This window comes from Typopeltis vanoorti, chromosome 21 (genome assembly GCF_054136105.1).
Source record: "Typopeltis vanoorti isolate ZY-2024b chromosome 21, IOZ_Tvanoo_1.0, whole genome shotgun sequence".
NCBI lineage: Eukaryota > Metazoa > Arthropoda > Arachnida > Uropygi > Thelyphonidae > Typopeltis > Typopeltis vanoorti.
This window is the reverse complement of record NC_143569.1, coordinates 5,945,001-5,972,408: the sequence shown is the minus strand read 5'-3', so window position 1 is coordinate 5,972,408 and position 27,408 is coordinate 5,945,001. Positions and strand designations below refer to the sequence as shown.

The 27,408-nt window shown below is 34.1% G+C and overlaps 1 protein-coding gene across 1 annotated transcript in view; it reads left to right on the top strand.

Moving 5' to 3' along the window:
* Nucleotides 1-27,408, top strand: part of LOC150094603 (cell adhesion molecule Dscam1-like) — a 435,546-nt gene that overhangs the window by 327,819 nt on the left and 80,319 nt on the right. Inside the window, exons 10-11 of the mRNA XM_090411127.1 lie at nucleotides 5,909-6,028; nucleotides 12,338-12,511. Coding sequence (XP_090267253.1) covers nucleotides 5,909-6,028; nucleotides 12,338-12,511 — 294 coding nt within the window. The remainder of the gene's footprint in view (nucleotides 1-5,908; nucleotides 6,029-12,337; nucleotides 12,512-27,408) is intronic.

The window sequence follows — 27,408 nt, the reverse complement described above, 5'->3', positions numbered from 1 at the left end:
ACAGGTTCGAACACTTGTCTTCACATTTCTGTATATTTCCCGCACCAACCTGACATATTTCTCCGGCACCTTCTTCTCCCTCAGACACCTCCAGACTTCTTGCCTTGGCACCCTATCGTATGCTTTCTCCAGATCAATAAATGTAGCTCCCGTCGTTTCTCTCGAAACTTTTCCATCATCTGCAGTAACCCAAAGATAGGATCTCCTGTTGATCTACCAGGCATGAAGCCAAATTGTTCCTTTGCAATCTCCACCTCCTTCCTCAATCTACCATCAAGAACCCTTTCTAGGATTTTCATTGTGTGATACATCTGTAATTTTTACTGTCTTGTGCATCCCCTTTACCCTTGTAGATGGGGACAAGAGTACTCTCCCTCCATTCCTCGGGTATATTTTCCTGTTGGCAAACTTTCATGAACAGGTCCCACAGCAGGTCAATTCCCTCTTCCCCCAGTCCCTTCCATGCCTTCACTGGAATTCTGTCGGGGCCCACCTATTTTCCATTCCTCATCCTCTTCATGGCCTCCGTCACTTCCACTCTACTGATGTTCTGCACCATCCCGTCAGAAGGCTGCCGATCTTCTCTGTGAGTCCTTGCATTTTCCTCATTCAAAAGTCCCTCAAAGTATATTCTCCATCTGTTTCTTATGTCCCTTCATAATACTCTTCCTTCAGGGTCTTTGACCTGCCTCACATGTAAGATGTCCTTTGCTGCTTTATTTCTACATTTCGCTAGTTGGTAAATTTTCCTCTATCCTTCCTTTGTTTCTAATTGATCATACAGATCTTGATATGCCATGGCCTTCGTTTGTTCCACAACTCTCTTGGCTTCTTGCTTTCTCTCTCTTTACACCTCTCTGTCCTCTTCCACTCTCGACTCATCCCACTTCTGCTTTACCTTCCTCTTAGCTGTCACTGCCACTTGTACATGATTATTCCACCACCAACCCTCCTTCTGCTCTCTAATCTTTCCAAATGTCTCACCAAGCACCTCGATTGCACAGCGCAGGATTATTTTTGAATTATGTTTCCACCAATGTTGTACACTTTTTAGTCCATCCGAAATCCTCCCTAACATCCTCTCCCTAAAACGATTCCTCACACTCCCCTCTTTTAAGCGAAACCACTTAATTGTCTTCATCCCATGGCATCCAGAGGTTCTTATCTTCGATCTTATTTTAAAGTCTGGGCACAGCAGTCGGTGTTGCTGTGCTACTTGATCTCTTGGAATTACTTTACAATTCGTCACAACCTTAAGATGTTTTCTTCTAGTCAAAATGTATTCAATTTTTGAACTGTTGTTACCCCTCCTAAATGTTATCAAATGTTCTTCTCCTCTTGTAGAAAAACAAGTTCACAATTGCCAGATCAAATGCTACTGCAAAGTCCACAACCCTCTCTCCTTCCTGGTTCATCATTCCCACTGCATGGCCACCATGAACCCTTTCACAGTCTCTATTCTGTCTCCCTATGTGTCCGTTCAAGTCTCCTCCGACAATCACCATCTCATTTTCTTCCTGTTCTCTCATTTCTTCATCTAACACGTTCCAGAACTCATCTTTCTCCTCTGCTGTACAACCAACTTGCGGGGCATATACACATAATACGACCATTTTCTGTATAATGTATTAATAATAATTCAGCATTTATTAATTTAACAATGAGTTATTTATATTTACAATTTTGATTTTAATATATTTAAACGCTGTAACTACAACACTTAAATATGATATATGGATTTCCCCACCCCTTTTTTATTGATCTTGGATGAGATGTAATTTCTCAGCTTCCATCCTCGAAGCTTATTTGTTAAGCTCATCTGAGGATGACACAGTTAGTTAGTTAGTTATTATATAATGGTTTGTTTGCTGTGTTGGGAAGAAGGCTGATTTTAATAGGCTTGATTTCCATTATAGCAGTTGAGTGAGAAATTTGCACACACACACACACACACACACACACACACACACACACACACACACACACACACACACACACACACACACACACACACACACACACACACACACACACACACACAATAACTTGGAATGTATTGATGCGTCGCTGAACTGGAAGCCCGAACGAATATATTGTGTTTCATTAAGTTTGTATGGTATTTTGGGTGCGTGTTTCTTGTTCATAGTAGTATGTCCTTGGGGATCTTTTCAGGCTATTGTAGTTTGTAAGGTAATTTGTATTGAAAAGGTAATTTCTTTAGCATGTACAAGGTACGTTTGGCCTTTCCAAAGTGATTATTGTATTTATATGTAATATAATTAATTATCTGAGGTCTTGTTATACGGTATGTATTTCTGACTGTCCTGTAGTTGGCATCGAAATAATGTTTTAGCAAAGCTGCATAGTGACATAAGTGTTTTGCTGTCAGTGTTTTCTGTTCTGACATTGCAGTGTATATAAAGTCGTTATTGTCTCTTTGTTCCCAAAAGATCAGTTTTATCATTTTGTACTGTAATGACATTAATCTATTTAGTTTGTTGGGTGCATAGAAAGCATACGTTGTTATAACGTATCTTAGTATATTTTGGCATAGTGCTTTGTATATTAGTGTTTTTAGGCGTGTGGGAACTATGTATTTTAACCTATAGAGTCTGCCAGTTATTATTCGGAGTTTGTTCATGTAGCTATTCCAGTTCATATCAGCATCGAAGTAAATTACAAGGTATTGTCTTGTTTCAACCATTAATTGTAGTGGTTTTACTGTTCTGTGTGTTTTTTTATGTTGGGGAGTGGATGTTGAATGGTTATATATTTGTTATCAACTGATCGAGTCAGTGGATTTCAGAATATCATTAATTTTGTCTTATCTGAGTTTAGGTGTATGGAGGTTTTGGTGAGCCAGGCTATGAGCAGATTTATGTCATGATGCATATTTGTTTGGGCTATGCTTGCGTTATTATGGATGAATATTACAGCTGTATGGTCTGCGTATTGGAATATCTTGCCTTTGAGTGGTAGCTGATTAATGTCGTGCGTATAAATGTTGAATAGAGTTGGGGAGAGTACAGCTCCCTGTGGCACTCCACTGGTTGCTGGTAGCTCTCTACTTCGATTTGACCCGATACGTGTGATATGCTTTCTATTTTGAAGGTAGTTTGTAAACCACCTGTGCAGAGGCCCATCTATTCCAACATGCCTCAGCTTTTCTAATAAGGTTTGAAGTGTGAGTATATCAAATGCTTTAGTTAGCTCAATAAAGACTACCATGGCAATTTTGTTTTTGTCTAAGGCGGTATTAATTACATCTGCAAAGTCTTCCAAGAGGGATGTTGTTCCCTTATTTTTCTGAAGAACATATTGTGTTTTGGGGATAATATGAAAGTTCTCAGTGTATGCTGTGAGTTTCTTCAGTATGATCACTCCATAATTTGATTGATAATTGGTAGTGTTGCTATGGGTCTGTAATTGCTGATTAAATTTCTTTTTCCATGTTTATATATGTGTGTGATTATGACAGTCTTTAGTAATAATAATAATAATAATAATAATAATAATAATAATAATAATAATAATAATACACAATATATAATGAGCGAATAATGATACATACGCTTATATTTCTCTTTCACGATTTTCGATATTCATAGTTTGCTACTGGAAATATCTTATTTTTAGGCATGTGTGAATAAGGTTTTGATAAAAATAAAAGTGCATTATTGATTTTTCAGAAATACTGTTATGGGTAAATTATTGTTGTATTAATTTAATACAACAATAATTTACATAATCAGGAAACCCTACTCTAGAGAACAAACATAGGACTTTGTCATGCCACGTCAGGCCTCTGGAGCGGTGGTCTCACGTACATCAGACAATGAAATTAATCTCCCACCCAAAAATAGTCATAACCATCCGTCTATAGCCGGATTCTAACCCACAGCCTATTGGATGAAGAGTAGACACTTTAAAGAATAGGAACAACAGGCGGGCAATAAGTACAAGATTAGCATAGATTTAAATGATACTCTCTAATACTTTACAGGTAATTTTATTTTACATGTATTTCACCCGCGAAGTCCTGTTAGATCATTTCATTCATCTTTATTTTTCCACCTTCGCGCTTAAATCGGTCCTACATGGTATGGCCCCCACGGGCAACGCCAGAAGATTCGCAAGATCCAACAATATCCTGTGCTATTCAAATCCACATCCGGGAATCAAGAAGAATTGTCTTTAGTGTTCGCCACGCCACCAGTGTGCCATGAAATGCACACTAAGAATGCAAATTAGAATTAGCCCGAGAAGTTAATTCGCATTAGCATCGTATGTGACTAATGGTTAGGTAATCCGGAAACCCTGCTCAAGATATCAAACAACTTTTCAAGTCGCTCCAGGCCATTTCTAAAGATAGTGGCGGTCTCACAGTCACTAGCCAACAAACTAGTTTAGTGACGTGGCTGATTAGGGATTGAAGATATTTTAAAACTAATGTTCTCGAAAGTAATAATAACAATCAAACCGCATCCAGAAGAGAAGAAACGTGATCAAACAGTTATAGGCATCGCTCATTTGCCCCTAAGAATAAACCATAAATAATGTTTTGTTGCAGCAAAAAGTTTTACCGTATTTCGTTATCCAGAGAAATTTGTGAACCACAGTTTGCAAAACTGTACCAATATTATCAATCACAATCCTTGCTTAAACAGAGGAAGTATAAATATTATGGATCGGAATATAATGGAGATTAATACTTTGTATCCAGCTTTCAGACATGCCTATTACCTAATGATATTTTTATATAATTCTGATATACCATCCGTTTTTATGAATATACTCACTGATTGTTATATCTTGTACATAAGAAATATTAGTAATAATTAGGTCAATATTGTATTTACTGTTTATAATTAATGCTTTCAAAAAATTCGTCTTTATGTTATATGAATATGAAATTCCTTCTTTCTAATTTTTGTGCTCGCGATTGTTCCTTAACAACTGTTTAGCTGTAACATTTCTACAAGGGAGAAAATCGTATATCGACAACTCCATAGTACAATGTAGTGTACACTGGTATGAATAGTTGCATTTTTTTTTCGTAATCCGTGCACATATTTTCTTTATTATTATACTGAAGAATTAAATAATGCGATTAAGATGCATTACTAAACAAAAAGATATTCAACCCAAAAGTGAAAAATATAAATTATAGAAACGAAGATAGAGTACGTATCATATTTTCAGTCTACAAAATTTAAAACTTATTAAATATTAAATATTAAAATGAATTACTGTTTGCTTAAGAATTTCTAATTAGCGTTACAGTTGGTTTTTCTATGAGATTACGTCCTATACAATTAGAAAATTGAAGATTAGTGTATCAACTACTGTATATCAATTTTAATGATTATGCATATATTCGCTCTTATTCATACATAAAAGTATGAATAAGCATTAAATAAAATATAACTATTACTATTTATTTATTTACAACATGGCATTCGCTATAAACTTCTGCATATTGCTAATCAGCAACAATGCTTTCATTTGCACTAAATACATGGTTTATGCTTATTTTAGATAGATATGATAATAAATATCAGAATGAATGAAAACTAGGTTATCAAAAAATATTCTAGGTCATATGTTTGAAAACTGCAACTTTTCTTTAGAGAACTGTGCTTTTAATATATCGATCTCATCAATCACAAACCACGGAGACAGATATCACTGTGGCAGATCAGATATCTGGACTGAAAGAAATGACTGTTCAAAGATTTGTTTCCACGCCAGATGTCGCCAGTAATAGTCTCTTACGTTCCATTTAGGGTCACCTCTAAGGAACAACATAATCTCTTCTGTAATGGTGGTTATTTATAGTAGGACATATCTGTTCGTATTCGCTAAAACTACCGACATCTGATCTCCTATTTGTACCTTTCTCCACTAGTTCCCCCACGCTGGGTTATTGAGCCTTCGGACATTTCAGTCGTAAAAGGACGTGGGATTACAGTTGACTGTCAAGCGGAGGGATTTCCTCAACCAAGAGTTCGCTGGACCAAGGCAGAAGGTAATTGTGTTTCTGTAGCTTGTTGTGGGGGACACGTAAGACGCGTGATATATACTCAGTAGCACGTGTCTAAGTATTAGATCTTTTCCTCAAAGTACTTTCCGAAACTTTACATTGAACTTTACTAAACTTTTTTGCCTTTAAGAGATTAAGTCAAAAAACTTACATTTGATTTTCATAAACTGCAATGTCGTTCTGTATACAGAAAATGTTATGGAACGTAAAATTTAATTTTACTAATATCGAATGTCTTTTCATAAAGTTGCTTTTAGATTAGAGACAGATTTTATGAATTTCTGCAACAAAATATTACATGGATAGAATATAGAACATAATCTGGCAAAGATGTCGGATTAAGTTCTATAATCCGTCATCTTCTACACTTTTGGTGACTTCTAATCCAGCGAAGATACTGGATTAAAGTCACGAAAAGTTCTATAAAACAAAGAATAACCAACGAAAATCAGCGTAATGGCCTTCTGCTATGAAATAATGAAGATTTTAGAAAGACCGACAGATGCAGTTCTATTCCGGTATTTTTTTAATCCACACCTATGAGAAAATATTTATTTTCTACAAGAATATCTAAAATTTTTCTTTTCCCAGTTTCAGTATTGTTCCAATAATGAAATAAAACTTAAAAAACAGAGAAATGATATGCATAACCAGCCGTGATAAGCGCAAGAAAAGTTATGCAAAGATGTGCTGCATTGCCATTAGCATCTGAGAAAGGAATAAAACAGTACATACACTGCTTGAAAAGACGGCACACCATTGTATGAGGAACAAACAGCCATGGCGTCCACATTAAGAAGAAGTAGGACCTCCTTTCGCTGCAGCAATCCTATGGGCATAATTTCCACAAGCGCGTACGATAGCGATCAATGGGAATTTTGTACCATTTTTCCTGTAGGCATTAATCAAGTCCGAGATTATTGTGGACGTCCTTGACCTCACCCAAATCTCCATTTCTTCACACAGATGTTCAATAGAATTAAGATCAAGACTCTGTGGAGGTCAGGCAATTGTGTTGACGTAAATGTCCAGAAACTACGCAGTTACAGCAGAGTCTTATGACACGTGCATTGTCTTGCAGAAAGAGACAATGATCACTTCCCCAGAAACGCTACAAAGTAGGAAGCATTGCATTGTCCGGAATGTTCAGATACCTCTCGGAGTTCAATGTTCGTGGCGCCACAAACAGAGGTTCGAAACCAAACCAGGACCAGGACTAAGATAGTTTAACTGAGCTTTCGCAACTCTCATCCATCTGCTGCTTGGTAGAGGGAGTAGTGCATGATTCGTCGCTCCATACACAGCTTTCCAAGCTTCCACGTCCCACTGTACAAGCTCTTTGTATCATTTAAGACAACTCTGCATGTTGGTTCGAGTAATGATGGGCTTGCATATTGAGTTACTACCATGGAAATCTATGTCGTCAGCCTCGATTTCTGCGCAGATTCGTGTTCCAGTAGATGCCCGGAACTCCGCATTCAACGTGAAGACTGACAAACGGTGATTTTTATATATTGTCCTTCGTAGCATCCGACGGTCGCGTTCGGTGAGTGTGATAGGTTATCCACTGTTGGCAACACTTGCAGTTGATCCCCAGTGTGGTGTCACTGGTTGTTGACATGGGATGGCTCAATTTATCAACAATTTGCCGAACAGGTAGGCCTGCAACCTTGCATCCTATCACAACGCCTCTTTCAAACACTGTCACTTCCCTTCTCTCAGCCCATTTCACTAGACACAGTTGCACTATCTCGGAGGTATCATGTTCAATTATATTCCTCCAATTTATATACCAGCTACAAACACGTTACTCATTACATGGCACGATGCACCTTGCCTATGGGGGGTGTCGGTTGAATTCTTTCCAGTGAGTGTATTTCTGGATATCTTAACATTAACGACGATGTTTTCTACATTTCAGAAAAAAGAGAATAAAGATTTCGTTTATGTAACAGTTTCCACTTGCTCCTCTGGCTGTCATGGATGTATGCTCAGCAAGAGAAGGAAGAATTTCATAAAACTTGACACAAATGTTAATATAGGATCTTGTCTTGTATTCACAATATTGACTTTATTCTATTTCAACATGTAAACCAACTGTTTTATGATTACGGCTTTGTTACAAATTTGAAAAAAAAAGTCTTTAATTAAATAGATTTAGCAGCGTATAAATTCTTATTTTTAAAAACAACTGGATAAAAGATCTATTTTTCTTCAGATCTTTTCATTAATCCTTACTTGTTTATAAAGAAAAATAGTGGAATTAATTTTCTGACATCATGCTTCACATGCACCTCTTTTTAGTGTAAATGTTCGAAATGGAGTACGAGAGATAAACCAAATCTGAGATAGCAGTGTGTCGATATTTTCTTAACCATAATTAGTAAAATTGTCAAAAAATATCAATAAGAATTACCGAAGTTAGTACTTTCCACAATAATTGAAAATATAAAAATACAGAAATACCAAATTGACTTTTACTTGTAGTAATATAACTCGAAATTTTTAAAGGTGTTTAAATTATTTTTTTTTGTTCAAAACAATTAAGAAAGTTTTTTTTAAATAACAAAACCTGTGATGCGATCATAATTAAAAGAAACACACGTATTAGCCACAGTCAAAATTATTTAATTGTAAATATTTCATCCTAAGTATCTTAGGACATCATCAGTACAGTAGTTTAAAACAATAATAGGAATAACATACAGTTAGGGCGCATGATTACAATAGAATCTCGTTAAACGTGCGTAATAACGTGCCACAGAAGTAAAAAAATAATTATTTAACACAATTTTGTATGACAATTTCCCATACTTTAGGAATAGTGAGAACGTCGTTGCGGTTTAAGTTTGGTCTGTGTAGTAGGGCTTCAGAACTTTCTTTGTATAAACATTCATATTTATATAAAGATCTATGTAAACGTTTAGACTTTTACCAATGGATCCTATGGTTTGGATTTTCAATTCCATGTTGAGAGAGGCCAGATTTCTGCTGTTTAAAATGAAGAATGTGGTCTTGGTCTTGATGTTCCGAGATGCGTTTCTGAACAGACCTACCTGTCTGTCCAAAGTAAGACAATTTGCATGAGCATGGAATCTCATAAACGCTAGGCAACATCAAAGGTGAGAGTTTGTCCTTAGGAGAAGGTAACAAGTTGTAAATTTGGTTGATAGGTTTGTAAGTAGTGGCAAAATTGTATTTCTTAATAATTTTTGAAAGACGTTCGGAGATGCCTTTAACGTAAGGTATGGGAATCCTATGGACTTCTTCCAGTCTGGTTTGACGTGTGGGGAAGTGACTGATGATTTTTTGAGTTGTTTTTGGATTATATCCATTTAGGATGGCTGCATTTTTGATTACTTCTAATTCCTGGTTTAAAGATTCTTCAAGGAGCAGAATTTGTGTGCTCTCGAAACTAGTGATTTAATAATGCCAGATTTTTGAGATGGATGATGAGCGGAAGAATTGTGAATGTAGCGACCTGAGAATGTAGGCTTGCGAAAGACAGACGTGGAGATGAAACCGTCTTCTTTTCTTTGGATGTGTAAATCCAAAAAGGAGATACCCTGTGGAGATTCTTTTTCTAACGTAAAGTTGATGCGATGATGAAGAAGGTTAAATTTATCTAGAAACAGTTGTAATTCATGTTCGGGATGATCCCAGACTGCAAATACGTCGTCGACATATCTTAACCAAATTTTTGGTTTGGGTTCAAAAGGGAATATTTTTTCCATAGGATCCATTGGGAAAAGCCTAAATGTTTACATCGATCTTTATATAAACATGAACGTTTATACAAAGAAAGTACTGAAGCCCTACTACACAGACCAAACTTAAACCGCAACGACGTTCTCGCTATTCCTTAAGTATGGGAAATTGTCATACAAAATTGTGTTAAATAATTTTATTTTTACTTCTGTAGCACGTTATTACGCACGTTTAATGAGATTCTATTGTAATCATGCGCCCTAACTGTATGTTATTCCTATTATTGTTTTAAACTACTGTACTGATGATGTCCTAAGATACTTAGGATGAAATATTTACAATTTAATAATTTTGACTGAGGTTAATACATGTGTTTCTTTTAATTAATTAAGAAAGTTATTTGAAATACTTCAAAAATTTCATGCAATTTGCAACAAAAATATGAAATGCATTAGTATTTCTAAGAATTTAAAAAGTTCTGATTACACTCAAACTTAACATGTATGCCAACAGGCAGTCCACTTGTATTAAATAAAATCTGTTCCATTTCCTTTATACAAAGCACATCGTTGCGCTTGAGAAAGATGGCTGGAAATATCTTGCAATGAGACTCACTTTAGGCAATGCAAAAATAATTTTTAAGAACGTCCTCCTTTCAGATGTACTAAGAACAGCATTCTCCAGCCAGTCACCATTAAATAAAAACTCAGGGTGGCCATAATTAAAGAGGAGGTATTCAGAGCAGTGTAGCGAAAATGTATTGAACGGAATTCAACCAAACTTCGTGTAAGTACACTCTGGTACATGGGTTTTTATTTACAGAAGATAAAAAATTGGGGACATTTGGACATTAAGCGAGTGGTTTGAGATCAGTTAAACAGTAATTGTTAGAAAAGACACAACAAATACATTGTCACGTTCATATATATAACTCACCGATGTGGTTCGATATGTCCTCCTTTCTGATGTTCTAAGAACAGCATTCTGTGAGTGATATTTTTTGCACCTGAACGCAACAGATCTGCATTGATTTGCCTCACATTCTGCGTTAATTTTTCTTTCAAGGTTACTAAATCAGGAACGTGTCCTTCATACACCACTCGTTTCAGATGGCCTCACAACCAAATGTCAGAGGAATTGAGATCAGGTGAATGAGGTGGCCATACGGGAAATGCACGACTAATCACTCTGCATTCCGTGAAGTATTTTCGTAGCATTCTTGCATGGGCAATCCAGTGTGAAGTGGTGCTCTTCCTGCATGAATATGGTAGAATCAAGGCATCTCCCTTGGTACAGCTGAGGAACAACAAAATTTCGCAGCATCTCCCGATACCTAACAGTAGAGGTGGTACAAGTCACTGGTCCTGTCGGAAGTTCTTCGAATAATACCGTTTGAAGAACTTCGAAGATAAAATGCCCCTCTTCACTCCACAAGATCTTTCACAGCAATGCATCATCCACCTCCATTCGAGCTAAGAACATCAGCACAAACTGCAGTCGAATTTTCACATCAACATCAAGCAAAGCTTGAGTATGAGAGATGTTGTAGGGGGAAAACCTTGCCATTTGACGCGGGATTTTCCACACAGTTGATTATGACATGTCCAGTTGCCTTGATATTGCCCGAGTACTGATAAACTTATTCATTTCTTGTTCCACGATGGCAGCTGCAACTTCGTCAACTTGTTAAGGAATAATCCGTTTGCGATCTCATCCTGGCCTCACTGCTAAAGATTCGCTATTTTCAAATTGTAAAATCATTTTTCTAATATTTGTTATTGTCGTTGGACCTTTTCTCCTATCCTTCAAACTCCGGAATTCTCGAAGCGCGGCATTAGCATTACTGCGTTGTTGATAGTAAAGCTTGAGTAGCAACGCACGTTCCGGTAAGGTGAGATTCATAGCACTTCAGTCTTATCGGAATGACGCGAATCCCTTTCGGTCTTCCTTATATCCACCAAATAGTCAGTAGAAACAGTGAGATTATACAAAAATCACGATTCTGGCACCAATTGTCCGCTGGTGATAGAATTTTCTGCTTACTTTTCTGTAAATCAAAACCCCTGTTCTAGGGTTTAATTACACGAATTTTGGTTTATATATATATATATATATATATATATATATATATATATATATATATATATATATATGGCAAAATCATTTTAATTACTCTATTCCTAAACGATGATGATATGGTCTATTAATTTAGTCTATGAAAGCGCAGAATTCGAATCCAGAAGATATAATAAATTTGTGAAATATATGATAAATATAAAAAATATCTCTCATGATACATGCGTGAGAATGTATTGGTATCATAAGAGATATTTTTAATTTATGTCAGTTCCTATCATTCTTCTAAGTCAATTATACTTATTATTTCAAAGATAACTTTAAATATACTGCTCAGTTATATAGCGGAAAACATTTCAAAATTAATAAAATATTCAACCATAATATATCTCGTGAATTACTATTTTTGAATGTTTTTCACTATTACAATCACTTTACTTCTAACGTATTGAACTTGTAATATTTGAATATTTGTTCATATTAATTTCTTTATTCATATTGATTTCTTAGGAAATTCACCTAAAGATTTCAAATCTATTGTGAGCAGTCCCCATCTGCAGGTTTTCGAGAATGGATCCTTGTCTATACAAGATGCGAAAGACAGCGATGCTGGCTATTACTTGTGCCAAACTTCAAATGGTATTGGACAAGGCCTAAGCAAGGTGGTGAAGATGAAAGTGCACAGTAAGATTATTTTTAAAGTATATACGTTTAAAACATGTTAGTCAGTAATACAATAAATAAATAACTGTATGAATGTTTCATCAATAAAGAAGATATTTTATTCTAAACAAAACTTTTAGATAAGTAATGCACTCTTTATTTATTTCACTTTTTATATAGTATAAAATACAGCAAAACCAATAGCGCATTCGCATCGCAACAGATAGAGGTTGAAAAGGGAAAAACGTTTTTCTTGAGTTTATATTTGGGAATAAAGAGACATTTCTCCCCAATATATACAGTTTAATATAACATAATGTACACTCTCTGCAGAGTTGGTTAATTTCCACCATTGCATTAGAGAAGGAGTTGTGACGAAATCGGTCTTGTCTGCCCTGTCAAAAAATAACATATTCTTGTTATGGATTATCTGAGACCAAGACGGATAATTTTTTTTCCTGTATTGTGAAGAAGACGAATTTTGGATATTCTACGACATTGTAAATTCTAATGTGGTTTCAACAGATTTAATAGCACTAAGACTGTTGTTTATCTTCTCTATATGTAAAAGTATTGATTGAAAACGAATGAAAATAGCACATCCATTAATCACTATTATTAATGCCACCATTTTTATAAAATAGTATTTCAGAACTCATTTGGTAATCAAATACTAATAATATTTTCATTTTGTTTAATTAATATGTGATTGAAAATAAACTATTTCTGCATGGAATGCGCACGTACCTCACGGAAATGATTTTTAAATAAATCTATTTATATCTTAATTTAAAACAAACAAAACTCTCAATGATGTATTTAAATTTATGAGACTCACCTGCGAAAGGTTGTGAAAATTATATTTCACTCTGAGGGGCTAAGAATTTTTTTTAGTATTTGTTAATTTTATTTATGTCTCACTTAATCCAGAAATACCACTATAGAGACAAAACAAGTAACTTTTTCAAATTTCCAATAAGCGTAGTGTTGTTCCAACACCCGGAAACAATATGTTTCTCTAACATAAGGCAATCACAAACATCCATGCATGCCCTTGGCGTGATTAGAACCACGGCATGATAGTTTGAGAGCACAAACGTTAATCACTTGGCCACCAGGCGACGAAATGAATTGTTTTCAATTTAAAATAATTTTAGCATTAGAAAAAAATGTCAAGTTAATGATAAAAGTATTTTAGCCACTTAATCAACTTAGCATTTTAAATAATAGTTAATATGTGGTAGTTAATCTTTCAGATTATTTATAATGAGAACCTTAGTATTTGTTTTTTATGCATGCTAATGAACCTTAATTTTAAACCAACTTAATTTTGATATTAGAAAATATGTAATTTTATGAATAATTTATTACTTGTTATTATTTAAAATTTCAAAAAAAAAAAAAAGACTTCACACTTGGAGCTGAAAAAGATAAGCGAAAACATTTGTGAAATCGAAATGCTTACATAGAGACATGCAGCTCTCAACGGATACCCTTGTACTCATATAAGAGAAGACACCGATATAGCGAAACATATAGATGAGTTTTAGCACACAGTGCGCGTAATATGCTGCGAACATAATGAATGATTAAATGTATCAATGAAGTCACTAATTATCACTTGCTTCTGAAATATGCAAAAATAATTTTCCCCTCAGAAAATGGATTTAAATTTATGAATTTAATTACCGTTATTAGCTCTTTCTTAATAATATATATTATCATTTAGCGCTAGTTTGTCAACTCACACAAATGGATTATCTATATATGGAATAATGACAGTGATCTTATCGTCATCAAGAGTGATAAATACTGAATATATTGCGACGCTTGCAATGTTTAACCATCACTTATCGATGAGCCGAAACAGTTGATAATCAAAGTAAACGATGGATACAGCGATTAGTTTGGGCTAGTCGATAAGAAACTATGCCACTGTAAAAATGCAGAAATAATATCTCTGCATTTTTACATGGAAATGGAAATGTAGCGCATTTTGACGATGCGCTACATTCTTGCACCACATGACGCATTCTTCTCGCTGAAGAGTAACATCAAAAGAGGATGCGGTGGTGTCAGCATCATGATGGTTTTTCGAAACCAATACTGAGTCATGTCATTGTTTTTAGCCTACTCTGTAAGTAATTAGTTCGAGGAACACTTAATTCGATAGATATATCAATCCATCGAATTAAGGAAAAAATTCATTGCAGCGAAGAATGCTGTATTGTCAATATGTCTCACAATACATTCCATAATAATCTCACAAGACAGTCGAACACCTGAGAGATTGTTATAGAATCTATTGTGAGACATATTGACAATACAACATTCTTCGCTGCAATGACCGTGGAATCCACTGCATTCCACATTCCCTGAAAGAAGGGATATTGCATTCACATACAAACATCATGGTAACAGTTCCATAAGACGAACGCTCTCTTTATGTAATTCTTCATGAACTATTCTTATGAAATTAATCCTTAACTCTTGTTGCATTTTAGGGATAATCTATCTTTTATTTACAAAGGCAACTTTGGACTTCTCATTTTTCTGTGCTATTTGGCGAAACTCGTTCTTGTATTGCAGGATTTTCTCTGTCGTGTTTAGTGAGAAACGTCTTAGATGCCTTATTCAACTGCACATTGTAGAAAAGTCACTGCTGTTTTATAAATGTGTGAGTTCTTATAGATGCCATCTGTGCAGAAGTTAATGCTGCCTGTTCCGTTCCCTGCTATTCAAAGTACACACATGAATCCATCCCCCCCCCCAACACTGCATTTTAGCGGAGGTTAACCGGATCCTGATACGAAGGCGGCGGGGGGGACTGAAAAGTTCTGATAAATACGTAGAACAAAAATTATATTAAAGCAACTGATATAACCCCAAGAAAGAACACATCTTAAAACCATTTAACCCCCATGTTTCATCAAATTGTAATACTTTTTTCTTTTAGGGTATATAAGAAAACATGGTTCTACTTCAGTTCCTTCATGGTGATTATCACTTTTCAAGATACCCTCGTATATCAGGAAATAAACTCTTAATGTGAAACTTATAAACGGTTGTCAGACAGTCGACCCAATTAATATATAAACTTTATTTAATGAACGAAGTTGTAGATATTACCTTGAAATTTTTTTATCTTAAGTCTCATGATCTTTAATTAAAGAGAGAATAAAATAATGGTTTATGGAAGTTGATTCAAATGCCCCCTGTGTTTTTGGATGGTACAAATTAAGAAAGAAAGAAAATATTGATGTAAAAAATCAACTTAGGATGCCAGTATTTAGGTTTAATTTGATATCCTAATTCATTCTCAAAATGATTTATCCTCGAAGTCGCTGCTTACATACACATCGACCAGCGTTCAGAATATGCGCAAGTATATATTGAGTAAATTGGTTTAAGTATAGTTATTGCAATTAAATGGAATTTGGCGTAATATAAAACTATTTTTTAACCTCGCTATTATTATAATAATAGCCTAGTTGAGAAATTCCTTCTTGTCAGTGTTTCAAAGTTAAGAGGAAATCAGGGCACACAAGAGGATTTGTAATATTCCTGTTTGATTCGTCTAAGATGAACAACCTAATTGCGAACTGCTATAAACGACAAAAATGTTAATTAATTCATTGTAAGATATTTTTCTAATAATATTTGCTAAATTACAAGTGATAAGTGAATTATAAATGACAAGAAAATCTAAAGATATCCGTTTCTAATCATTTCATTTTACTCCCTGTAATTCTTCAGGGAGTAAGATTCTTCCCTGTAATTGTGTTATAGACGAATATTACCTCCTGATGTGAGACCACTACTCTGCATATTGGAGACCTGAAGTGTGTTTAATAAAAGTAACATTCGCTCTCTAGAGAAGGATTATCTAACACTTATCCCTTTATCAGTAGTAATACACAATTTTACTGGATTCAATAATAAAAAAATTAAGTGTGTGTGAATGCTTTTATTTGAAGTGAATTTTGCTTTTTCCTATAGCAAAACAGAAAAGCATTTCTGCATATGTTTTTAGGTAAACTTAATCATAACGAAAATTGCACTTACAATTTTTCACTAATATTTTTATCAATATGTAAATTTTTAAAAAATTTAAAATTTAATTAAACGGTCATTTGGAGTTAATTCGAGATCCAGGAAGTTTCCTAAAATGTTTTTGCATCAGTTTCGTTTTTTCATGTTATTTTATTTTTAACAAGCAAGGAAACCTTCAGGCACTTTAGAAAACCTTTTTACGCATATTTCACATACGAAGTAGTCCAATATTTGTCATTCAACCTTCCGCAGAATGATGTACGACATACTGTAACTGTGGCATAACAAACGCGGAGCTTTCATCACGTGCTAATGCACTGTACAACATTCAATGCCGCTGACAGCAGCACCAGCTGCAATTTAAGGCTACAGTTATAATTTAATTTAATTTTATATAAAAAGTTACCAAACTCAAATTCAGCAACACTTTTTTTCACGGAGTGGTGAGTGCTCTTTTTATGTGAATAATGTTATTGATCGAAACCCAGGAGCTCCAGAAAATTGCTTATATTTCAGACGTTGGTTCCAGTCACGTTTTTGTAACAAATATTGTTAGAGCTAATCATGTGCAGTCGTCCGTTCCATGCAGTGACGTGTGATGCTTGCGCGCACAGTTTATATTTGATTTAGATTTATAGTTTAAACAAATCACTTTACTAGTTATTGAAATATTAGTACTTAATGATTTTAAATAAAGTAGCAATTATTAAATGTCATATTCCAAATTAATGATGTTTGAACTTGACTGGGTATTGAATAATTCGAAGTATTTAATAGCGTTGGCATTCAATATCTTAACAATACATAGCTGGAGGAGCAGCTTTTCGCTCTTCATAAAATTTAAGGAGCTAATAATATGAACTGTTTCAATATAACAAACGAGCAATAAATTTAAACAAAAACGCAAGCAAATACTGATTTCTTCTTCAGTACGAGCATAACAATTTGAATATTGAATTTTATAGAACAGTATAAAAATGTAGGATTATGTCTAAAAAAGTGAAATAAATTTGTAGTGTTTAGGATCAAACATCGTAAAGAATATTCTGTATTTGCTAAATTCGCCGGTTTTGGAAATTAGGCCTAAGATTCTAGAAATCATTTATTGCCATATTTAATACTTTATTGCAGATATATTTTAAATGTAAAATATGACATACTTTAGTGTACTATTTGCAGTATAACGACAAACGCATATCCATACTAGAATTCTTAAAGGAATATTTTGTTGAAATCTCTGCCCTTTAATAACTGTTTGAAAACTCTATACTTTAATTATATATATATATATATATATATATGAGTACAGTAATCATCCTGGCATCACCAACTAAAATATATTTCGCTTATGGCGTTCGTTGTCTCCAGCCGCCGATTGATATAAAGAGTTTTAATCTAAAGTGAAATAAAATAACATTAGTCAAAAATAGTGACTCGTTGCACTATTAAAGCACGTGAAGTTTATACCTGGTCTCCTTCTCTTTACACCTGAACAATATTTCAACATATCCAGTTAGTCATGGGTAATTTCATGGGGTGGCGTGATGCGCCATCGAATCACTAAATATTCTGGCCTTCGAGCTCAAAGTAAGAAAGAAACTTTGAACATCATCGCTTTAGTAATGATCCGAGTGATAATGTACAAAGGTAATGGACCGTGCAGTCTGTAATCAGAGGAGTTTAGGATACTCAGTGTACCGCAAGCTTCCAGAGTTTTTATATGTCTTTTAAGGCACCAAAAGGCAATGATCTGATTAAAACGTTATCAGCATAGACCAGCTATGTAAAGGATTTGTCCTTGTTTAGCAGAAAGGAAACCTTTTATTTATAAAACATTGTTTTACGAGTGCATTGATATTATGAGTAGCTACAGAAAAACGGTCCTATATATATATATATATATATATATATATATATATATATATATATATATATATATATATATATATATATATATATATATATATATATATATATATATATATATATATATATATATTAGTATTTATGCTGTTAATGGGAAAATAATCTATTGAATGTTTATTTTAAGAATAGTGAGGGAACTCCTTGTAGTTATCGAAATCATATATCATTTCAACTGCATGTGTGTTATCCGATCTCATACCTCGATGGCAGGGTTTTCACCAGACAAACATTAGATGACTCATACAATTGACTGACGTAGCGGACTTCGTAGATAGGATTAAGTTTTCTCCTGTCAAAGCAGTAATTAGATTTATGTGAGGTCAAATTTCTAGGTTATAACAGACTATTCAACCTAATAAATTAAAGGAGAAAATGAGGTGATATATACGTGTATTGTATGTTTTTCAGCACTTCTATTTGTAATCGCATTATCAGTATTTCTCTGTTATTATGATTGCTAAGTATCATTTGCTTCAAAATTGTTCCTATTATTTCTCAAGACGAAAATGCATAACACGAAGTATTGCGCATTATGCACACGTTAAATCAGCTAGTGATATTCACTAAAATCAATATACTAAACAACACCGACGTTTCCCGTGATTATTGTCGATGTGCAACAGAATTCTGTCCAGGATTATACTCGATAGAGAAATCCAAGAGATCACTGCACAGCATAAAGAAAATTGTAGAGAGAAAGAGATATAGAGAGAGAGATTATTCATTGCATATCCTAAAATATAAGTATGTCTTACTGATAAATAATAATTATTGAACTTTGAAATAGGAAAAATGACACGTATCTTTTTAGAAAGACTGGCTTCGAATTCTGTCGAATTCTTCAATTCGAAAAATGTATATCAGTTGTTAACCTCTGTAAATAATTTTTTACTTTAAATTTACGCTCTCTTATGAATGTGTGCAATGAGTCCAGCGTTGCTTCCGCTACTAGAAACACCGACCTCTGGTTGCCTTACTTTTGAGATACGGTTCATTGCTACGTAACATTTAGTCTGAAACGGCCTCAAATTATAGTTCCTTCCCTACAGTTGCAATTTCTCCTTGGGAAACAAAAACGAAGTCGTAGGAATCAGATTTAGGGGATACAGTATATGCGGGACTACCGCTATGTTGTTTCTTGGCCAAACTCCATTTTTTAGACAATTTAGTTGTTTGTTTTTTCATCAGAAAATACGTTTGCATGTTGAATAGTATAGGCCGGACCTCAACACTTAACGAATAGTACACATATCACATTATTAAGGGTCAATTTTTACGCTTTTCAACATCTCGCCCATTAGATTCGATGAGATAGCATGAAAATTGCCTTTCTCATTGCCTAAACCCTAATTGCTGTTCTCGAAATTCAATGGTTTCTGGAACAGCTACACCAAATTCAAAACAGATTTTTATACAAACTCTTTGCTCTTTCCCATTAGCTGATATTCCAGAACGTTGTTGCAGAACACAAAGTACCCAAAGTTAAATACTATTTATATGAAATCTTAAACTGAATACGGATGAAAGGTGAGAATTTCTAAGAATATGATTCGACTCGGTCATTGAATATTCTAAATACAAGTCCTCGCTTCTCTGACTGTCATGTTTTTCAGATTTCAGACCCCCCCAGTACTCTTAAGAGAGTAACATCATTTAAGGATAAACTCAACTACATTTTTTACTTACCAGTAGTCTCATTATGATGACAAGTTGAGTTTCTTCAAATACTGTACCTTTAATTCCCATCCCATTTTTCTTTGTATTAAGTCCCTGTGTACTATTTGAACCAAGTAACATGGTTTCGCGTAAGTATAATGTTTGAAATGATAGACAAGCTATTAATTCTATATCCAAAATATACTGTATTTGTCATTGCGTTTGTTGCATGGCTTTGCTATTTTTCAGGTAATAAGGTTAATTAAAAAAAACTCACTTTGAGAAGAAAAACTGGCAACCCTCATTGAAAAAAAGGTCTGATTTCGCTGCACAGCAACTTTGTTTCAAAGTCGAAAAAAAAAACAAGTTTTTTTTTCCGACTTGTAACCCTTTAACTTGTTAAAGGGTTAAGTTTTTTAACTTGTAACCCTTTATTTTTAAACTGTTAATTCAATATACATTCGCATTATTTTTTCATTTCTGCTTTTTGTATTACTCGACATTTTTTTTTGCTTTTCTAGACCATAGTACATCATAGTATTAAATATTCGTATAAATATAATAAGGAAAAAAACTTAAATAATCAAATGTATTACTAAATTGGTATATATTCTGAATAGTTTCGTAACAGACATCCTTTTAGTGGGAAAAAGCTGCATAGTTTCAGTATTTTATATAGTTTTCATCTTCACTTAATTTATTTAAAAAGAAAAAAAAGAAAAAAAATTGCGCGCATATTTAAAACAATTTATTTTCAAAGTAAGTAAAAAGTAAGTAACCGCCAATCATAAGAGCATTCGATAATGTTGACTATTGATAAAAATACTCTATTATGAGGTTTACAGCAGTTGCTCAGTTCGGAGCTTTTGCTGTATTTATTATCGGCCATTAGACAACCAAATGAAATTCGTATGAAGTTGTCATTATAATACCTGCGAAATAAATACTTCATTTGCTGGCAACCTTACACACAGTACAAATGTATATTGGGTTTACAGTAGTGATTTCAATGAATACTTAAGGAAAAGAGAGAGCACATGGGTGAGCCTTTTAGGCAAGCTATTCATTAGTGGGAACCCTGGCATATTGGATAACTTCCAACAGCAGAACAACGCATTGGAGGTCAACGAACACGCATATCTACTGGCAAGTGATATATTGGAAGGATCCGTTATACTAACGAGTCAGTTTCTTGGCACAATACCAAGTCACGAACTGAGAAACTGTTCTCCGGTTCTTTGCAAACAGTACAGTATTTTCGTCCAAGAGATAATATTTAATAATTGCAGTGGCAGAAGACATTCTTTATGCTTGGACGCACAAAAACATTTCTTTGTAATCTCTGCTGTTTTCCAAACAATCTTAAGCCACTATTTTTATATTTCTTTTTACAGATCAATATTAAAAATAAAAAACAATGTTATAAATTTCCACAATAATTAGCTTCTCGAAGTAAACAACAAGCTTCCATTTTTTAGCGCTGTCGTAATTTAAAACTGTCTTTCCCAAGTAAAGAAATATCCAAATTTTCTGCTGTTTGATTTGATAAAAATCTTTGTCTTGTATTCTTCACCTACATTCTTTTTTATTATTATTTCTGTTTCTTTCTTTTCTTTTCTTTTTATAGTCTTCAAAATTTCATTTTTTTATATTTTTGTTTTTTTAATGATTTAAATTTCCTTCGAAAATGACTTAGACTACACCTATTATCCGGCATTAGATGGAGAAATGTTTGATTATATATGCTGAGGAAAGTTCACCCCCCCCCACACACACACACTTTTTGACTTAGCGAATGTCGTTTTGTGTCAGACAGTGTTTCCAAATTTTATATGAGAGTCCTTCAATATCAGCAATATTTGCGCTGCATCCCCTGCACTTCTTCCCATTAAGGAATTTTCTCTTAATTATTTTATTTCCCTGTGTCTAATAAATTAATATATGGTTAGGTTTAACAGATATAAAATAAGAATAATGCATAAAACAATCTAGTTTAATACTCATAAATTACTTATTAATATATCTGCATATCTGTGATTTATTACCTCTTATTAATATAAACATGCTAACAGAAATGGAAGAATTTCATTTTAGCTCAAATTTGTTGTCCGTTTGTATGTTTAACTGTAAATTCAAACATAAGGATTTGACATTGCGTTGACGGCTATCTTTCCGTTACAAAGCATGCTTCATTAAGTAGAAGCGATACTCACACAGGAAATCTCTGGTGACATTGATATTTGACGACGTGCATACTGTGTCGCTTATCATGTGAATGAAATACCTTGTTAGATTTGTCATACATAGGAAATTCGATAATTGAGATTTGTATAGCGTGTACTCAGAACTGTTAACTATCAAGGCAACTTCAGTGCTGCCATCTCGTGATTACCATGGGCTCGCCTAGAATTCAAGAAACGTCTGATAAACAAACAATTTGGTTTAATTTCATCTTCCTCTAACCCATGATTTTTGAGGTACAATTAGATGAACTTGTATACAAATATATTATACTGAAAAATATTGGTTGAAATAAGTTTATAAATTATACTGAAATAAATATCGGGACAATGCCTGCTTTAGAATGATATTACTGAGAAATTGATGAGATATATTCCTATAATTAAAAGTAGCATAGAAAATACCGAAAATGGAAATTTATGCATTTTAAGAAACGTGTTATAGAAAGCTCGTTTATGACATCAATAAAAACGCATAACCTAAAATGAGCTATTCAGGAACATTATCAAAGTTGCAATCAAGAGGTAGGTTTTAGACAAAACGGCAAAACAACTGTACTTTTTTTTTTGTCTAAGAAGGTAACAAGAAAGCAAATGTCTCGAAGGGCGTTACAAAAATTTCTTCAGTTCGATAGGGAACGGTCTGAGTTCAGTTTATACCGAATCAGTTTCGAGCAGGACAGTAATTAAAGATCTGCCAAATCTAAGTTAATACCGAATGACAGCTGTGTTCAAAGCTATTTACCATCCCGGTCAAAGGCGCGGAACACGCATTTTGGTGTGCATGTCCGGTCCATAGAACGTTGTAAAACAGATAACGGCGAATCATGCTATTCCCGTTTTCATTCGAATGGCCGAGGGGTGGGGGGGGGGGTGAAAGGAAGAATGCCGACAGGCAGTGCTGTTGGAATTGCTGCTGAAGCAACTTGTGTAACGAGGCCCTGCATTAGGGTTGTTAGTTGAATGTGTTCGTCTGATGAGTTTGCATCTTTCGCGGGGCAAAAATTCCGGGTTTCTGAGTCATATGAGACCAGCTAACTTACCTTCAGTTGAATAGAGCTTATAGAGGGTTTTCTCTTCTTAGCCGGAATTCTAACCCATATCTTTCCAAACAAAGGCATTACCGATGTCAAATGAGCTACCGATGCTCATCGACCACCAACTGTTATGGATAATGCAATGTTTTCCACATTATAATACCTCTACAAAACGGATCTGTGTTTCCTTCAACACGATAGTACACCAGGTGATATTCAGTTGGTTTTACGACATAGTTGGTGAGCAGCGAGTGTGTCCAACAACAGTACATGGACTGTTTTCAAGTTGACAGAAGAACGTTTCAAAACACCTAACTCGTTGTCATAGGCCAACGGAAAGTATATCTAGAAGAATTGAATGCATGAGTAGTGCCAAATGTCGGACAAACTGCGCAATATTTTTAAAAAATAAATTGCACTGTTTGTTTCTATTGTTTTGCTACTCGTTTCAACAAAGTGATTGCATATTAGTATCATAGGTAGTTTAAAGGATGAAAAGAAACATGTTGATATAATCTTTGAAGTCCTTGGATAATTCATTCTGAGAAAAGTCGTTCTGGAGAATGGAAGTAAACGGATTGAAAGGGCAAATAGTAGGTTTACCACTGAACAGTTTACCACTGAACAGTGGTAAACTGTTCAGTGGTAAACCTACTATTTGCCCTTCAGTGGTAAACCTACCAGCTAACTTACCTTCAGTTGAATAGAGCTTATAGAAGGTTTTCTCTTCTTAGCCGGAATTCTAACCCATATCTTTGAAGTCCTTGGATAATTCATTCTGAGAAAAGTCGTTCTGGAGAATGGAAGTAAACGGATTGAAAGGGCAAATAGTAGGTTTACCACTGAACAGTGCGCTGTGTGAACGCTGATTTACTGTCCCCCCTCTCACGTTTTTATAGACTTAACTCAGTTAAATAGCGTCCGTGGATGAATCTATATAAATCCATCAAAATAATCCATGAAATAGTGATGGAACTACCCAGATACCGTGGGATTATCAAATACTCTATCGCTGTAGGAGATAGTATCAAAGATTTTTGGATAATCCTTTGATGCCTATTCAAAATTCCAAATCTGTCCTACTTTGGAAACAGTTTCCAAGGTAGGGCAGATTTGGAATTTGCGTAGGGTTAACAACAATAGTGGGAAAGGATACTAAGATTTTGAAGGGAATATGGAAGTTCATAGATGTGATTCTTTTCTAGAGAGAAGGATCAAATAAGAATCTCAGATTGTGTACAGAGTAATAGACTGTCCTTATTCCGCTGGCTTGGAAATCAGTGTTGAAAGAGTAGTATGATAGGAAATTACTTATATTTAGTACTTTTAGTGTAATTAGGATTAGGATAATTCGTAACCTACTCTATTAACCAAACCTGATAATTTCCCAGCCACTTCCGGCCTCCAATAAGTACAGTGATAATCTCACAGCGATTGATGATGTTCACCTAGAATATCCTAAAATATCCTTTATCTACTGATTTTAGACATTTCATCAGACTGAACGTCTCGGTTGGCATCCCCCCACGCTTTTAATAGCGCCAGCACATCACGTCAGTGTCCTCAGCCTTTTTTAAGTGATACCTGCTGCTTATGAAGAACTTTTCTCCTATGTGGCCTCTGAGAATTTAAAAATCACAAGCCTACCATTCCATTGAACATTATTCTTGCATTCGGATTGTGAATCAAAATTTGTCGTAAATATCTCGAATCCGGCCAGACATGGTAAATCAGTTATAATTTCGAACAATTTCTTGCAGGGCAATTCCGGTTTCAATCAATCAAAAGGTCTATTTCATTTAATATATTCCACATCTAATTAACACAAGGTGGTGTGTAATTGTAAACTCTCCGAAATTCTCTTCTTCATTTTCTGTGCTTCTATTCTTCGAAATAGCCTTTCTTCTACAATGTTCCAAAATTATTAAAAATCGCAGATATTGAAGTAAATCAATATTATCCTTTGCTGATATCCATCACTGTATCCCGCACAGCATTAATATACAGTACTATTGATTCTGTGTATTATGCTGTGTACGATTTTAAAAAAAAAACGATTTTTAAAGACACTAAGTTTTTAAGTTGATATTTACTTATATAATAAACAAACATGAAGTCTTCAGAGAAGAAAATAAATAAAAACTAGGGATCATTGATAAAGAATTATAAGTTTGCGGCGGAAAGTAAAATATTTTTAAAAATATTTATTTACATATTAAAACTATTTAAAATATCTTAAATAGCATTTATTTCTAACTTAAAACAAGAAAACGTTCATGAGAAACAACTAAGAGTAACAAAGGATTACTTTGATTACAGAGACATGAATAAGAGAATTTAAGAAAATCCTTATAGTCTGAGTTAAGCGAACACATTGGTGGGATTGGAATAAAATGTGTTTTGATTAAGCGAAATTCGCCATTTAAAGAACTGAGCAATTATATCAGAGCCAGTTTTAGAAATAATCAAATCACAAGATGACAGATAGAATCAGATAGAATCAGATAGAATAAAAGATTGGATAGAAAGAGATATACAGGTGATCTCTTTCACATATGAATGATGCCGACAAAATTCTTCTGAAGTTGCCAATAAATGGTCTATTTGGATTTTGGTTGTTATATGCTATCTATCACATCAAATGAATGGCATTTATTTCCATTTGTGTCATATATTTTGTAAATTCATAACTAGTTAAAATCATTAATTTTAATAAAATGGGCAATTTGTTGAAAATAATTAAGATCATTTGAGGAGTTTATTAACGCCTACATTTTCGTTTAAATCCATAAATCGAAATTACAGTTAATATTTTGCATAATTATGATCATCTGTGAAATTCTGCTAGAAAATTGACGTGATTTAAACCTAAACTGAATCTACGCGACAGACATTCTGGAATGTCAAATTTCTGTAAACGTACCTAGCAAAGTAGAGGAATAGCGCATCCATTTTGCTAGACTAGAATAGCAAAAGGATGATTGATAAATGAACGAATCTGATCTGATAGGTGGCACTACGCATTCTGTAAAGCATGCATAAAATGGAGAAAATAATTTCTTTATCTCTCCAGACCACTTGAGCAAATCTCATCCACTGATATTGAATTTCTATTTAAATAAATTCTGTGACAGAAAATTTAATTTTTATTATTTTTTTATTAGCAAATTTTTCATTAGAATTTAAATCTTAGTTCACCGCAGTGGTCTTGAGTCTACCTAGCGGACTGTAACATTATAGGATGATAATCAATAATCATTCCGAATGAGGGATCAAAACACGCAAACAGCGATTTGCCAGTTTAGAAGTCGAATGTTAAAAGCTGTCTACTAGGAAGCAGCCCCTACTTGAGGAGATGATTATTTTTTCTTTATCAGTCTGCATTGCAGACAAGCGGATTACAAAAAGAATGGAATATTCGTTTATAATAAGGATTGGCGATTATGTTGACTCAAAAAAAAAAAGAAGGCAATAACCTTTAGAAATGGATTTTCTCCGCCTTATTGAGGCTTTTGTGTCTTAACTATGAATGCAAGCCTGCTTTCTTTTATAATTGAAAAGCGATTACATATCTTCAGTGCGGGCTGCTGGTAGGAATGTTTGCAAATAGTTTCTTTATGCGTCAATAATGCTTTTAGTAAACGTTTTACGAAAAATGCATTTTTCTTTCTAATTTAGTTGCTCGCTAAAAGAAACAGATAACTGATACCAGACATCAGACTGCTGTTTTATTGAAACAAATAAAAATACTTTGCTTTAGGTTGTTGTACAAAAAAAATTCTTTATTTTAATTATAATCTATAAAAAGTAATATTCTCGACTATACGTAAAATATTAAAGGTAGTTTCTTATTAATCTTTATTATATTTTTGCTAATAAGGAATTGTTCTTTTTTTCTTTGAGGAGAAAAAATTATTTCTTAAATAAAAAACAACAACATTTGCTATAAACGTTGCATCCTTGTATTCATCGACATATTTAAAAACATACATATGTTGTTTTTGTA